The 13,559-nt window shown below is 39.5% G+C and overlaps 2 protein-coding genes across 2 annotated transcripts in view; both read left to right on the forward strand.

Annotated features, from left to right (window-relative positions):
- The window catches only part of LOC140342911 (rho guanine nucleotide exchange factor 9), a 931,826-nt gene that overhangs the window by 749,414 nt on the left and 168,853 nt on the right, over positions 1 to 13,559 (forward strand). The gene's annotated exons all lie outside the window — the stretch shown is intronic.
- LOC140342833 (protein SET-like) lies at positions 1,205 to 8,696 on the forward strand. The gene is made up of 8 exons (XM_072429196.1): positions 1,205 to 1,618; positions 2,234 to 2,291; positions 5,301 to 5,443; positions 6,581 to 6,684; positions 6,764 to 6,877; positions 7,195 to 7,365; positions 7,441 to 7,590; positions 7,961 to 8,696. Exons 1-8 carry the CDS (start codon positions 1,552 to 1,554, stop codon positions 7,973 to 7,975), a joined length of 822 nt encoding a protein of 273 aa, XP_072285297.1. The 5' UTR covers positions 1,205 to 1,551; the 3' UTR covers positions 7,976 to 8,696.

A 13,559-nucleotide genomic window follows, 5' to 3' on the forward strand; every position in this document is an offset into this window, starting at 1 on the left:
CTTGCCATCATTCTGGTAAAGGTTTGTCTTGGTTTCATCTGTCCAAAGAATGGTTTTCCAGAACTGTGCTGGCATTTTTAGATGTTTTTGAGCAAAGTCCAATCTAGCCTTTCTATTCTTGAGGCTTATGAGTGGCTTGCACCTTGCAGTGCACCCTCTGTATTTACTTTCATGCAGTCTTCTCTTTATGGTAGACTTGGATATCGATAGGCCTACTTCCTGGAGAGTGTTTTTCACTTGGTTGGTTGTTGTGAAGGGGTTTCTCTTCACCATGGAAATCATTCTGCGATCATCCACCACTGTTGTCTTCCGTGGACGTTCAGGTCTTTTGGCGTTGCTGAGTTCACCAGTGCTTTGTTTCTTTCTCATGATGTACCAAACTGTAGATTTTGACACTCCTAATATTGTAGCAATTTCTCGGATGGGTTTTTTTCTGTTTTTGTATCTTAAGGATGGCTTGTTTCATCTGCATGGAGAGCTCATTTGATCACATGTTGTTCCCCCCCCCCTTAAAGCTGAAAGTCTGCAGTTCAACTGCATCTGAGTTGTTTCATTTAAAATTAATTGTGGTAATGTACAGAACCAAAATAAGAAAAAAGTTGTCTGTCCAAATATTTATGGACTATGAATGCAGCATGTCATGTTCTGCAGCCTTACATCTCTCCCAGTACAAACATCCATATCTCCTGAACAGTATGTCCTACTACCCTTAATCTTTTAGGGTACAGAGGGGACCCTTATAGCCAGCAGTACCCCAAATTTCATCTCTCCACCTTTACCAACTTTCAAAATATGGATGTTATAATTTTAAAAACTAGTGAAACATGAACATCAGGGTTGCTGTTTGAAAAGTAAGTGTGTCTGGAAGTCCGAAATTAAACAAACAAATTATGAACCCTGGGGTCCACTAACATAGCATAGAGGTGTGACCCCAAATTTATACCTACCTGTCACAAAGTAGTGGCGCTATTTCAATGCCAGCTGCAGTTCATATTTAGGATTTCTTTGGGGGCAAGAGTTTGACACCCCTGTTTCAGGAGATATGGAGGTTTAGACTTGGAGAGAAAAAGGCTGCAGAACATGACATGCTACATTCATACACAAACACAGCTGTGAAACTTTCCTGACGATGACGTTACTGTACACGCCCATTTGTACACGCCCCTTGGTAGATTTATTTGTTAGAACACTGGCTGACCAAACCGCAGATTTGCGCTCTGCCCACCAGTTAACAGGCCCCTTCCTTTCCTTTGCTAGGAGGTGGTTTTGCATCGATCCTAAGAGCGTGTCCCTCCCTCTATTTCTTTTTTTTTTTCTCACACGCACGGCAACTAGCGGCCATAGCACTTTTTATCCGTTTTCGGCCAAGCCTCTCCGTTCTTCAGTAGCTCAGGAAGGAGGAGATTACTACTGAGGTGTTCCGTTTCCCCCTCCCTAGGCGCGGTCCCTACACCGCTTCACCAAGGAGCTTCCTCCCCCTCCCTCAGCAGCCAGGCCCGAGCCTGCACCCCCCTTACTTTACTCTCCCTGCTTCTTTTATCCTCTCACAACATGTCGGCGACCAAACTCAGTAAAAAGGAGGTGAACTCCAACCACGACGGAGTAGACGAGACCTCAGGTAAGATCCGTAACGGGCTTAGGGAGGGCGGCCATTTTCCTCAAGGCGCGCTCGCCGGGAAAGGCCCCGTGGATAAGGCAGGCTAACCGCACGAGGCGAGCGCGGTGGAGATATTCGCAGAGCGGCTCCTTGCTAGTAAAGGGAGGCGCAGGAGCCCTCGGTTTATTCTTAGGCCATGATGCTTTCGATCCACGTGGCGGGGCGCCGACGAGGTTCGCCGGGTCACCTGTGTTGGTAGTTTTGTCCATGAAGAGTGACAGCGTGGATGGGCTTTGAGTTCTGAGAACCGCGGATTAGTCGCGCCGCTTCCACGTGGATCCTCTGGGCCTTCATGTTTTGCTCGCTCTACTCGGCAGCAGATTTTAGCGCTTCCTTTTGTAACGTGTAGGGCTATAATGTAGGCGTTATGGCCGAACCATCCCACGTGGATGCGGCCAATGTTTACTTGTTTCCCGCGGGGTGCCTGCCATAATACCAACATGGTTGAGCTTTACACGCTTAGCTGCACCCCCTAGGGCCATTATAACCAAATATTGATACCAGTTTGCTTATTTCTTTCAATTGTGGTCTCTCCAGCGGGTGTACCATGAAGTTGATATTTTTTTTTTATCCTAGAAAAAGAGCAACAGGAGGCAATTGAGCATATTGATGAAGTACAGAATGAAATAGACAGGTAACTAGTGTATCTACTTCCAATTTTAAAAATTTCAAATGGTCTTTGGGTGTTGGAGCTCATTGATGCAATGTGTCCTTCAGGGTTTAAAGTGAGTTTAAAGCCAAATTTTCATGGGGATGGGAGTGAGACTTAAATTGTTGGGGACACCTGGAGCCGCCTCTGTACTACTACTGACCAGTAAATTCAAGAGGTAATCCGAGTACATCTACTATAGCTGGACATAATTTAATAACCCTTGTGCATGGTTTTGGTGGTTTTATTATTGCACAGTATATAGTGCCAACATAGTACACAGCACTGTCCATAGTCTTGTCACTAGCTGTCCCTCAGAGGGGCTCACGATATAATATCCCTACCATAGTCATGTGTCATTATCACAGTCTAAGATCAATTTTGGGGGGGAAAGCCAATTAACCTAACTGCATGTTTTTGGAATGTGGGAGGAAACCCAAGTACCCAGAGAAAACCCACACAAACACAGGGGGACCTTGCAAAATCCATGCAGATAGTCATGCCCGAGATTTGAACCTGGGACCAAGCACTGCAAAGGCCAGAGTGCTAACCACTGAGCCACCATGCTGCCCTGCTATGTATTTAAATGCACTGCCTCATGTAACCCTTCACAGCGAAATGTATTTCTTGCTTTGATTAAAAAAGCCTAACACAGCAGTGCCATTAGGGTTTCTCTGAGAATGAATGGCAAACCGATGCATCAATGCACCTCATGTGCGTTGCTGATATGTTTCTATATGCTGCATGAGCCCAGGGCTGTCTTTGCAATAGGTATCCCTGTCCCTCCTATTCTGTCCTAACTTGGCTTTTCTTTTTCTGTTCTGGTGATAATGTTACTAGGACTAATTAGAGGTAAATCTTTGCCCTGGAGACCCAGACAACCATATAAACCTGTAAACAGTTATTTCCCACAGTTCAATAAGGTGGTCTTTACAGACATTCTATAGAAATCCTATACAATGCCAGAAATGTGATAATTGGGGTAACACATGGCTCCCCTTTATCATGTTAACTTACAGGACAGCAGCATAAAACGGGCAAGGCACAGTAGCTTAACATTTTTGTATTTTCTTCGGAGTAGTTAAGAGAACAAGGGAGGATTCTGTAGGCACAGAAAAATAGGTAAGTATATTAAAAACAAATACTTTAGTATAGTCAAATAACGATATCTTTAACCACCTGGGCGTTACACTGAGGTCTAGATTTCTGTACCAAAAGCGGTACACTGTTTTTCATGAATTTTTTTTTTTTTTTAAATTGTAGACCTGTAACTTACAGAAATATGTCCGAACAGGGTTCTAGTAGATATCATGAATATAAAAAATGTTTGAAACACACAATCATGTAAAAAAAAAAATTACTTTTAATAAAATTAAACACAAAAATCAGCTTAAACAAGAATACATAAATAAATGAAAAATACTGAAAATGCAATAATTCGGTATACTGTATAGTAATATATTTTTCTAAAACACCTCCCTAGTGTGGTAAATTTTAAAACCTATAGACAAAACTACATAACAATATGTTGTATTGAGTTCAATGCAAAGTTATTTGAATTTCCCGCCTCCCACCCACACCGATGCATGCAGCAATGTCACCGGGAAACCCCAGAGATCGCCACTGCACACGCCGGGAGAAGACGTGTCCGGAGGAGCTGCGGGGACCGGTTAAGTATTTTCTTTCAGTTGTGATCCGATTGTCATACAATGTTGTATGACAATCGGATTGCAATATAACACTTGTTTACATTTTTAGCCACCTTGACTTTAGTTCGGGGCAAGTTCGCTTACCCTGAACCAAGGTCGGGTTAAACGCTCGGGTGGTTAATACAGAAATACACCATGATATAAAAGCATAACAAGTTCAGTCATCCCACTAGATGCCAGTAACTTGTCAAGGAGTAGGGATGCAGTTTACAAACTTGTCAAGTGATCACATTCAAAGAATGAGTCTCAACCCTACACATATTGCCTAGCAAGGCTTCTTTTGGATTTTTTTTGAGCCCGTCAGACCTACAAGTTTTGTGATTGTTTTTTTTCTATTCACCAATATGATGTAATATCAAACTAGGTAAGCCTGTGCTGGTTGTATTGCAATAAGCGCTGTATTGTTCTTTGAGGTTGATATTTATTAGAATACATTTGTATATAATCTGGGAGATTTTAAGGGTAGGGCATTATATAATGTATTGTAGATACTAGGCTTGCCTAGTTTGATGTTATTGCATCATATTGGTGAATAGAAATACCAATCACAAACTTGTGGGTCTGACGGCCTCAAAAAAATCCCCTAAAAAAGCCTTGCCAGGCTAAATGCGTCGGGCTGAGACTTGTTCTTTGACTCTGATCACTAACAAGTTTGTAAACTGCATCCCTACCCCACAAATTACTGGCATCTAGTGTGATGACTGAAATTGTTATGCTTTTATATCATGGTGTATTTGTGTATCAAGATATCATTATTTGACTATAATTGTTTATTATGCTTACCTATTTTTCTGTGCCTACAAAAAGCCTCCTTTGTTCGTCTCAATTATATTATACAGTCTAATTATTTGCATGTTGAGGCTTGGCACTGAACCAGTTTCATCTGGGATTATTTCAATTTAGGATTCAATTTCCCGACCTGTTACACTATTTTTAGTTTCCTTGTATTTTCTCTTGGAATGAATTGTAAAATGGTATTTATTGGGGTTGTTGGCACGGTTGTGCATGTAGATCCCCATAGAATTGTACATGTTAGTTAATTTTACCACTGGTTTCATCATTTTTATTGATTGCATATTGGACAAGTAAACCATACTACTTGTGGCAAGTGTTTGCAAAAACACCTCAACTGCCAGTGTCTGATCACAATTCATGATGCAGGGTGCAGTAAACCATTTGAACGTTTCAGTATTTTTCTAGTTTGCTACAAAACAAATATCAGGCCTTTACTGTTTGAATAGTTCAAACTTGTATTTTGATTTTATTCGGAAAAATTCCTCTATAGACTGAATGAACAAGCCAGCGAAGAGATATTAAAAGTAGAACAGAAATACAACAAACTCCGCCAGCCGTTTTTTCAGAAGAGGTCAGAATTGATCGCCAAAATCCCAAATTTTTGGGTCACAACATTTGTCAATCACCCACAAGGTAAGGCTGTTGTACTTTCAGGTCATTTAAATTGTTTTTTTATACAATTCTAATTATCCAGTAATCCCTAATTTTGTTGTTCTACCTTCCCCCTATACTTTGTTCCAACTTTCTAAAGCCTGATCTCTTAATACATCCTATTTTCCCTACTTGTGTATTATGCCCCAACTGTCCTGTGCTTTGTATTGTGACACAACATCCCAGTGTTCCCATGTCTTTGTAGGAGTGTAATCCCTTGTAATAGTGTAATGAATGCAGTGTAACAAGTTAGGTTTAGTTCATATGAGCAGTAAAAAAACTGGGCTATTTACCCCTCCTGAGTGACTACTAGCAACTGCTATAGGCACCTGGGATTAATAACTGGTGTTAACTGCTAGGCTTGGCTGTTTTTCAAGTGGCAATGGTTGGGTGGGTTTCAAAACATGGCACTAGACCATTGGGACGTAATTTAATAAAATGGACATATTAAAGGGGCGGGCATTAGGAATCAGTTAATGCAACTTTATTGCCAGTGTGAATTCAGCAGACCTTAAGAAAGATGTGGCCTCCTAGGGCTTAATCTAATTGAAACAACTTGTCATATTCTACAACTGTGTAACAACCTTTATCTCTCCTAAACCATTGGTCTTAACCTTGAATTTACAGGATACCCTCATAGCTTCTAGTAACTATATTTAACCCCCCTGGCCGTATGATTATTTTAGTATTTTTAAATGTCAGATACATTTAAAAATACTTCTTATTCAAAAATTCTTGTCATGGCAATCAAGACTGAATTGGAGCACAAAGCTCCCACTATATATACATCATGGATCCCCTGAGGCGTCTGGCTGCTCCTTCTGTGCATGCCCAGAAGCGGCATTTAGGGGAAAGAGAGGCCGATATCGTGCCTACACGGTGCCCCTCATATTTTCTTTGGTTTGTAATTTTCTGGATATGTAGTCTTAGAACATTGCAAAGGTAATTGGTGTAGAGGTGTTGTGTACATTTCTTCCTTTCAGATGTGTTTAACATACCAAATGCCTGTGGCTTCCACACATTAGCCAAAATAAAAATAGGCTGCTTAGCCTTTGCTGCATGCAATGCCTATAGTCTTTACCCTTATTTTATTCCTGACCATATTTATTTGTTTTGCAGTCTCTGCATTGTTGGGTGAAGAGGATGAAGAAGCACTTCACTATCTTACCCGGGTGGAAGTGACAGAGTTTGAAGACATCAAATCTGGATACAGAATAGATTTTGTATGTACCATGGAATTATGACCTCTATCCTTACTTGCCTTGATCATGGATTCTGACTTTTTTTTTTTTTTTTTCCCAGAATTTTGATGAAAATCCCTACTTTGAAAACAAAGTTCTCTCTAAAGAGTTTCACTTAAATGAGAGCGGAGACCCCTCCTCAAAATCAACAGAGATAAAATGGAAAGCTGGAAAGGTAGGAATGTGTGTATGTGTGTGTGTGTGTGTATATATATATATATATATATATATATATATATATATATATATATTTACACATTTTTTTTGCTTGTAGTATACTCGGAAACCTTGGCTTTACAGCCTGCAATGTTTGTGGTTGTATTAGGTGCTAAATGTGTAACTTGACATTTAGATTTGCAGTGATTGATGCAAAATCTTTGCAGGTCTACTTTTTGTACACTTAATGTGTAAAAACTTGCAGGCAATCTAAATAGTTTCAGTCAAATGCGGAAGATTTTTTTTTTTTTTTTTTTTTTTTTTTTTTTTTTTAAGGATTTGACTAAGTGTTCAAGTCATACGGCAAATAAAGTGAGCCGAAAGAGGCAACATGAAGAACCAGAAAGCTTTTTCACTTGGTTTACAGACCATTCTGATGCTGGAGCAGATGAGCTAGGAGAGGTTATAAAGGATGACATATGGCCAAATCCATTACAGTACTACCTTGTGAGTAACAATCTGCTTTTGACATTGGTCATTTCTATGTTGTAACCATTGATTAACACTAAGTTTATTTATTAGGTTCCAGATATGGAGGATGAAGAAAATGAGGAGGAGGAGGATGATGATGATGATGATGACGACGAGGAAGGGCTTGAAGATATTGATGAGGAAGGTGAAGATGAGGTTGGAGGAGATGATGATGATGATGATGATGTAGAAGAGGCAGAGGTATGCACTGAAACCTTACTATTTTGATCATGCATGCCAAGTAATTTGGAAGCCAGCAATCCTTTGCATTATTAGGCAAGTGTATAAAAAAATATTTAGCCTCAAATTTAGGACCCCTTTAAGTGCAAATGTTAAATGTTTTCCGAGCCCTCATGAAAATCTTCATCCCCTGTAGTGTGCCTTGCAGATGTTGAGCAAACTAGTTTTGTATATAGTAGCAGAGGGCTACATTGCTTGGCATGTAGTTTTCAGTATGGCTTCTTGGAATAACCTCCTTGGGCTTTATTATTCTATCATTCCTCCTTATTAAAAGATTCACCTGAATTGCCTGAAAGAATTATGCAATTGCTATTTTTTTTCCCCTCTACAGGAAGATGAAGATTGACAACATTGTTTGGATTCCACCCTTTTCATTCAGTCCCTGAGAGCAAGATGCTCCCCCCTTTCCCCCCCCCCTTTTTTTTATTTTTTTATTTTTTCCTATTTTGGTGGGGGGTTAAGAACTGAGCAAAAATACAGTGAAAATATCTAACATGGCTTCTCTCCAACCCCCTCCCCCCATTCCTATTCCATTCTCCTGACATTGAACGATAACCATCATATGCTCTGTATGCAGAATCTTGTGTCCCTCAGCAGCTACCTTTGTTGGCACCTGAGGGCTGTTGGACCCTGTGTAATAGTCCACTCTAGCCTTTCCATTATAAATTTTTTTTTTTTTTTTTTTTTTTTTCTCCTGTGCATATTGGGCTCAGAGATTAGTTTTTATGTAAAAATGGCAGTTACTAATATGTATTGTTTATCTTGTTTACACAAATCATGAAAAAGTTTAAAATAAAAATGTTGGGGAGGGTTTTCATAGGCTTTAGTGGGGGCTAGGTGGGCATTTTGGAAATATGGCTTTTCTCTCTGGCATGTTTGTAACGTTTTACAAGGCATCCATGCAGTTTAAACCCTTATAAAATGGTAAAAGCTAAAACTCCTCGATGGCTCTCAGCCAACACACACAAACTGACATTGTTAATTTTTTTGGGGGGGGGAAATACTGCTCAATAAACATTGGTGTTTCAAGTTGTTTTGTTACAATAAAACTTAATGTGTATACAAAGGCTCTTCTGTCTTTTTTTTTTTTTTTTTTTTTTTTTTTTTCTAAATTTACCAAGCCAGAGTCACCTAGCTGGTTGTAAACCCCTATATAGCCAGCAACTATTGGGAGGTTTTGTGGTCTTTTTTTGTAATATGCTTGGCAGATGTGTAGGCACTTGTGTAACGCTATATAAGGCACTTGGTATGATCTGTATGTCAATTGTTTAAAAAGCTTAAAGTCCTTAAAATCTGCTTAAAGTGGACCTAAACTTAACATTTTTACTTTACGTAAAAGGGTAGACAACCTGACTGAACCCCCAAGACTGAATGGGGGAGCACAGAGCCTCCCAGGATTACCTACGTCACATATCCCAGGAGGCTCTGGCTGCTGCTTCTGCCCATGTGCAGGGAGATCAGCTCAAGAAGAGCCGGGAGAGGACAGAATCAAGGGAAGGGCCAGCGTCATCGATTAAAGGTAAGTGTATTATCGTTTACCATTAATTAAAAAAAAATTCCCGCCCCTTTTAGTTCTGCTTTAAGGTATTTCAGGTGCCTTGTAGTATCTTGCAGTTTTTCTAAACTTTAACCAGGCCATTTTGTAAAGCTTGTTATACCTGTCTCTCATTCTGCTTCAGTAGGCCACACAATCATGGCAATGACTTCTGACTTGACAGTAGTTCAGAAGACAGTCATTGACACTTTCTACAAGGAGGGTACGCCAAGCATATCAATGGAAAAGTTGAGTGGAAGAGAAAAATTTGACAGATTAATCTGCACAAGAAACAGGGATAACTGCAACCTTGAGAGGATTGTGAAACGCAGCCCATTCACGAATCGAGCGATTCACTAGGAGTGTATTCTGGCTATAACTGACATTCCTTGTGTCGAGCCCCAAGGTGATAATGTCAGAAGCGTCTTACCTTGACAAAGGAGAAAACACGCTTGACTTGTTTGCTCAGTGGGCTGGGCAAAGTCTTGTTTTTCAGATGAAAGCAAATTTTGCGTTTCATTTGGAAATCAAGGTCTTAAGAGTCTGTAGGGGAGAGTGGAGGTTATAGAATCCAAGTTTCTTGAGGTCCAGTGTAAAGTTTCCACATTCGGTGATGATTTGGGGAGCCATGTCATCTGCTGGTATTTGGTACACAGGGTTTTATTAAGTCCAAAGTCAGTGCAGCCATATACCAGGAAATTTTAGAGCACTTCATGTTTCCCTCTGCTGACAAGCTTTATGGAAATGTGGATTTCATTTTCCAGTAAGACTTGCAACTAGCCCACATTGCCAAAAGTACCAATACCTGATTTAATGACCATGGTATCATATTTGATTGGTGTTTAGGTCAGGTGCGTTTGCTGGCCATAGAGAATCTGAGGTATTGTCAAGAGGAAGATGAGATACCAGATACAAAAATGCAGACATGCTTTAGGTCCCTTACAAAGCTCCCTTGGCTTCCATAACACCTCAGCAGCACCACAGACTGATCGCCTCCATGCCACACCGCATTGATGTAGTAATTCATACAAAAGGAGCCCGGAGCCCAGACCAAGTATTGAGTGCGTACATGGACATTTTAGTAGGCCAACATTTCTGTATTTAACCGCCTTGACGGTATTGCCAAGTGTGGCTCGGGTGAATATTACATGCCAAAAGCGGTAACCCTGAGCCACATGGGGCAGGGGGAAAAAAAAAATCCTACCTGCTCCCCACTAGCCACCGCTGGCTTCTGCATTACATCCTCGATTTGAAGTGTCAGTACGCCAGCAAGGCGTGGCTTGGGGGGAAGCTTAAGAGCAGATTACATTGTAATCTGCTTTTAAAACATTGATCACCATCTAAAAGATAAAATAAATGCAAAAGTTTCTTCTATTGTACCCGTGTTTGGACAAATTTAAAAAAATCTAATGTTTATTATGTTATAACTTATGATTTGTTTCAAACTTTATCATACCCAGGAGGTATTCCTAATATTACAGGCCTAAAATATTAAACAACAAATTTCCACACAAAACAATGTACTGCTTTTGACATAAAAATAGACATGTTTTGACTGCCAAGGGGTTAAACTTTTTTTTTTTTTCTTCAATGGCCTCCTGTAATCTAGTTTTCTGAAATACTGAATTTTGGGTTTTCATCTGTAGGCCATAATCAGTCAAATGAAAATAAACTGCAACATATGAAATACATCGCTGTGTAATTAATCTAAATAATAATTGTAAGTTTCACTTGTATTAAATTACTAAAATTAACTTTTCAATGGCATTCTAATTTATTGAGATGTACCTGTATATAAGATATTTCAGCAGGTTGAGTGATATAGTAATCAGTTGTAATAGTTGGACAGAGATTGGAGATCAGAGATCATTACACTTATATACAGGATAGATACTAATTTTAGTACTATATACACATACAATAAAATAGTGCTATAGTAAAATATGCATATTAGGTGTGATGTGGTAACCTGTAATATCAGAATATCAAGAATTAGAGGTTAATCTACTATATATACAATGATTTCATAAATGCATGCGTTTCATTGGGTGTCTTGTTCTTTTTAGGGGGTCTCTAAACAGACCATCAAAGATGAGACAGTAGATCTTAATTATGAAGATGTATTGTTGTAACAGAGAAAATCAAATGTTTAGCAGTTAAAGTAAAGGAAATACATCAATCTTTATAGGCATACAGAATCACTCCTGTATAGGAGGGCTTAACCTAATTGTCATTAAGCAGTTTGTCCAATACCGTATACTCGAAAGTTCAAATAAGCATAAAAATTTACAAACATTTATTGTGGTGGATAAACCACATGTCTAGCATTATTGGCACAGATATGACATAATACTGTAGAGCAGGGGTGTCAAACTCTGGCATTATTCACCACCTCTTATATTCTTTTAGGCTAGGTCTACATGGACGTTTTGTAAAAAAGGCATGTAAACGTTCCTACTGCGTTTATAAGCGTTTTTATGCATTTATTTTAACGTTTTAAAACTTTTTTTAAATGCTGGGAAAAGCTGAAAAACGTCTATGCCCCGTTTATCCGCGTTTTACCTCGATTCTACAAGCGTTTTGGCACTTGGTAGAAATGCAAATTGTAACCCTGGGAAGTGATTTCTGCAAGTACAGGAAGTACATACATCCCTGCATACATGTGCTAATGTGATCATGCAAGCGTACAGTGATAAATGTAACAGTATACACAGAAAAGAGTGCAAAGTGAAGCACAATTAAAGACAATGACTACACGCAAGAGATAATGAATGACATCATTTGCAGGTGTGAAAAGCACCAAAAGCAAACACAATGGCAGACAATCTTCACACGTGCCAGGCATAGGTGTTAATTTATCACAGCATAGTACATGTAATTAATCATGCATGACACATGGAATAGTGACACAGACCATTGTTAAAACGTTTGTAAAATCCTCCACTGAAATCAATGGAAGCTTTTTTATTGACTATTTCTAGCATGCATAAACGCAGGAAAACGCTCCCATTAAAATCAATGGACGTGTTTTCCCGCGATTTACCAGCGTTTTAAATTTTTAAACGTTGCAAGCAACGTTTAAAATAAAGCTTAAAAACGTGCCTGAAGGAAACGTCCTGGTGTAGATTAGCCCATTGGAATGCATGGGGACTTCAAACAAGGGCTTTAAAAGCCTCAGGTTAAACGCTGGGGAAACAGTCCGTGTAGACTAAGCCTTATATTGCCTGCGGGCAAAATTTTTTTTTTCCCAAATATATTTCTAATATATTTTTCTAATATGAATTGCAGATGGCCCGCTGCTACTGCAATCTGTAGTAACGGCCGGCCAGCTGCAACTCCTATTAGGCTGGTGTTCTATGGAAACGAGTGATGCCACAACTACAATTCCCGGCATCACTATAGACCAGCGGCCTCTGTGCGTGGCCCCCCGTATTTTATAGATGCAAGTAATGCTGGGAATTGTAGTAGCGGTATCACTCGTGTCTATTGAACAGCAGCCTATGCTTGGACCCCGCGAAGTTTATACTGGCAGGTATGCCAGAGAATGAAATGTGAAACCAAATGCATGCAGCAATTAATTTGGCTTCACATTGCATTCTCTGGCAAAGTAAAACAATAAGAAGAAACAAGACTAGTTAGCCTACTATACTACTGACAACCATGCAGATTACACCAAAGTGAAAGTTTTGTCACACTCCTGGATTAACAAACTAAATCAAATCTAAAAGATTTCTCTTCTGCATAGTTTGTGGTCTTTTTATTTTTCTATCATGCAGTAAAATTTAAAACAAATTCTTAGACCTCTCTTCTATTATAGGCTTGTTCCAAATTAAATGTTAAGCAAAACATATGAAGATGTTTTATTTCTAATCAGAAGGAAAACCTTCCTGAATTTTTTCAATAAATTTCAAGTTTGATCCGCCACTTGGTCTAAGTTTTTAATTTTGGCCCTCTGTGTATTTGAGTTTGACACCCCTCCGGTGGGGGTGTATACAGATCCGCCCCACCCCTCATATATTTTATTCCTGGTGTGAGCTCAATTCTTATATACTTAAAAAGTGCCAACATACAAATACATATTGAGATCAATCTCATAGGTCACCTTTGAGATGTAGTAGAAGGCTAGAGGAGGAGCTTTGCGTCATGGTTGTGCAGCTGCCAGGTCTGCAGTAACTGTGATAGGATCATGTCAATATAGACCAAAATCCCTGAATAATGTGTCCAGCAACTTGTTGAATCTGCCACAAGTAATTTTAGCAGTTCTGAAGGGAAAATGCAGGTTTAGGTTTAAGCCCTCTCTAGGCTCCAGCTTTTTTTGTTTTGTTTTTTGCGCTGCTCACACATATCGGATGTGTACCTTTTTACTTTTTTTACCTGCTCTTCCCTGATAGATTTC

Source organism: Pyxicephalus adspersus, chromosome W (assembly GCF_032062135.1).
Source record: "Pyxicephalus adspersus chromosome W, UCB_Pads_2.0, whole genome shotgun sequence".
Classification (NCBI taxonomy): domain Eukaryota; kingdom Metazoa; phylum Chordata; class Amphibia; order Anura; family Pyxicephalidae; genus Pyxicephalus; species Pyxicephalus adspersus.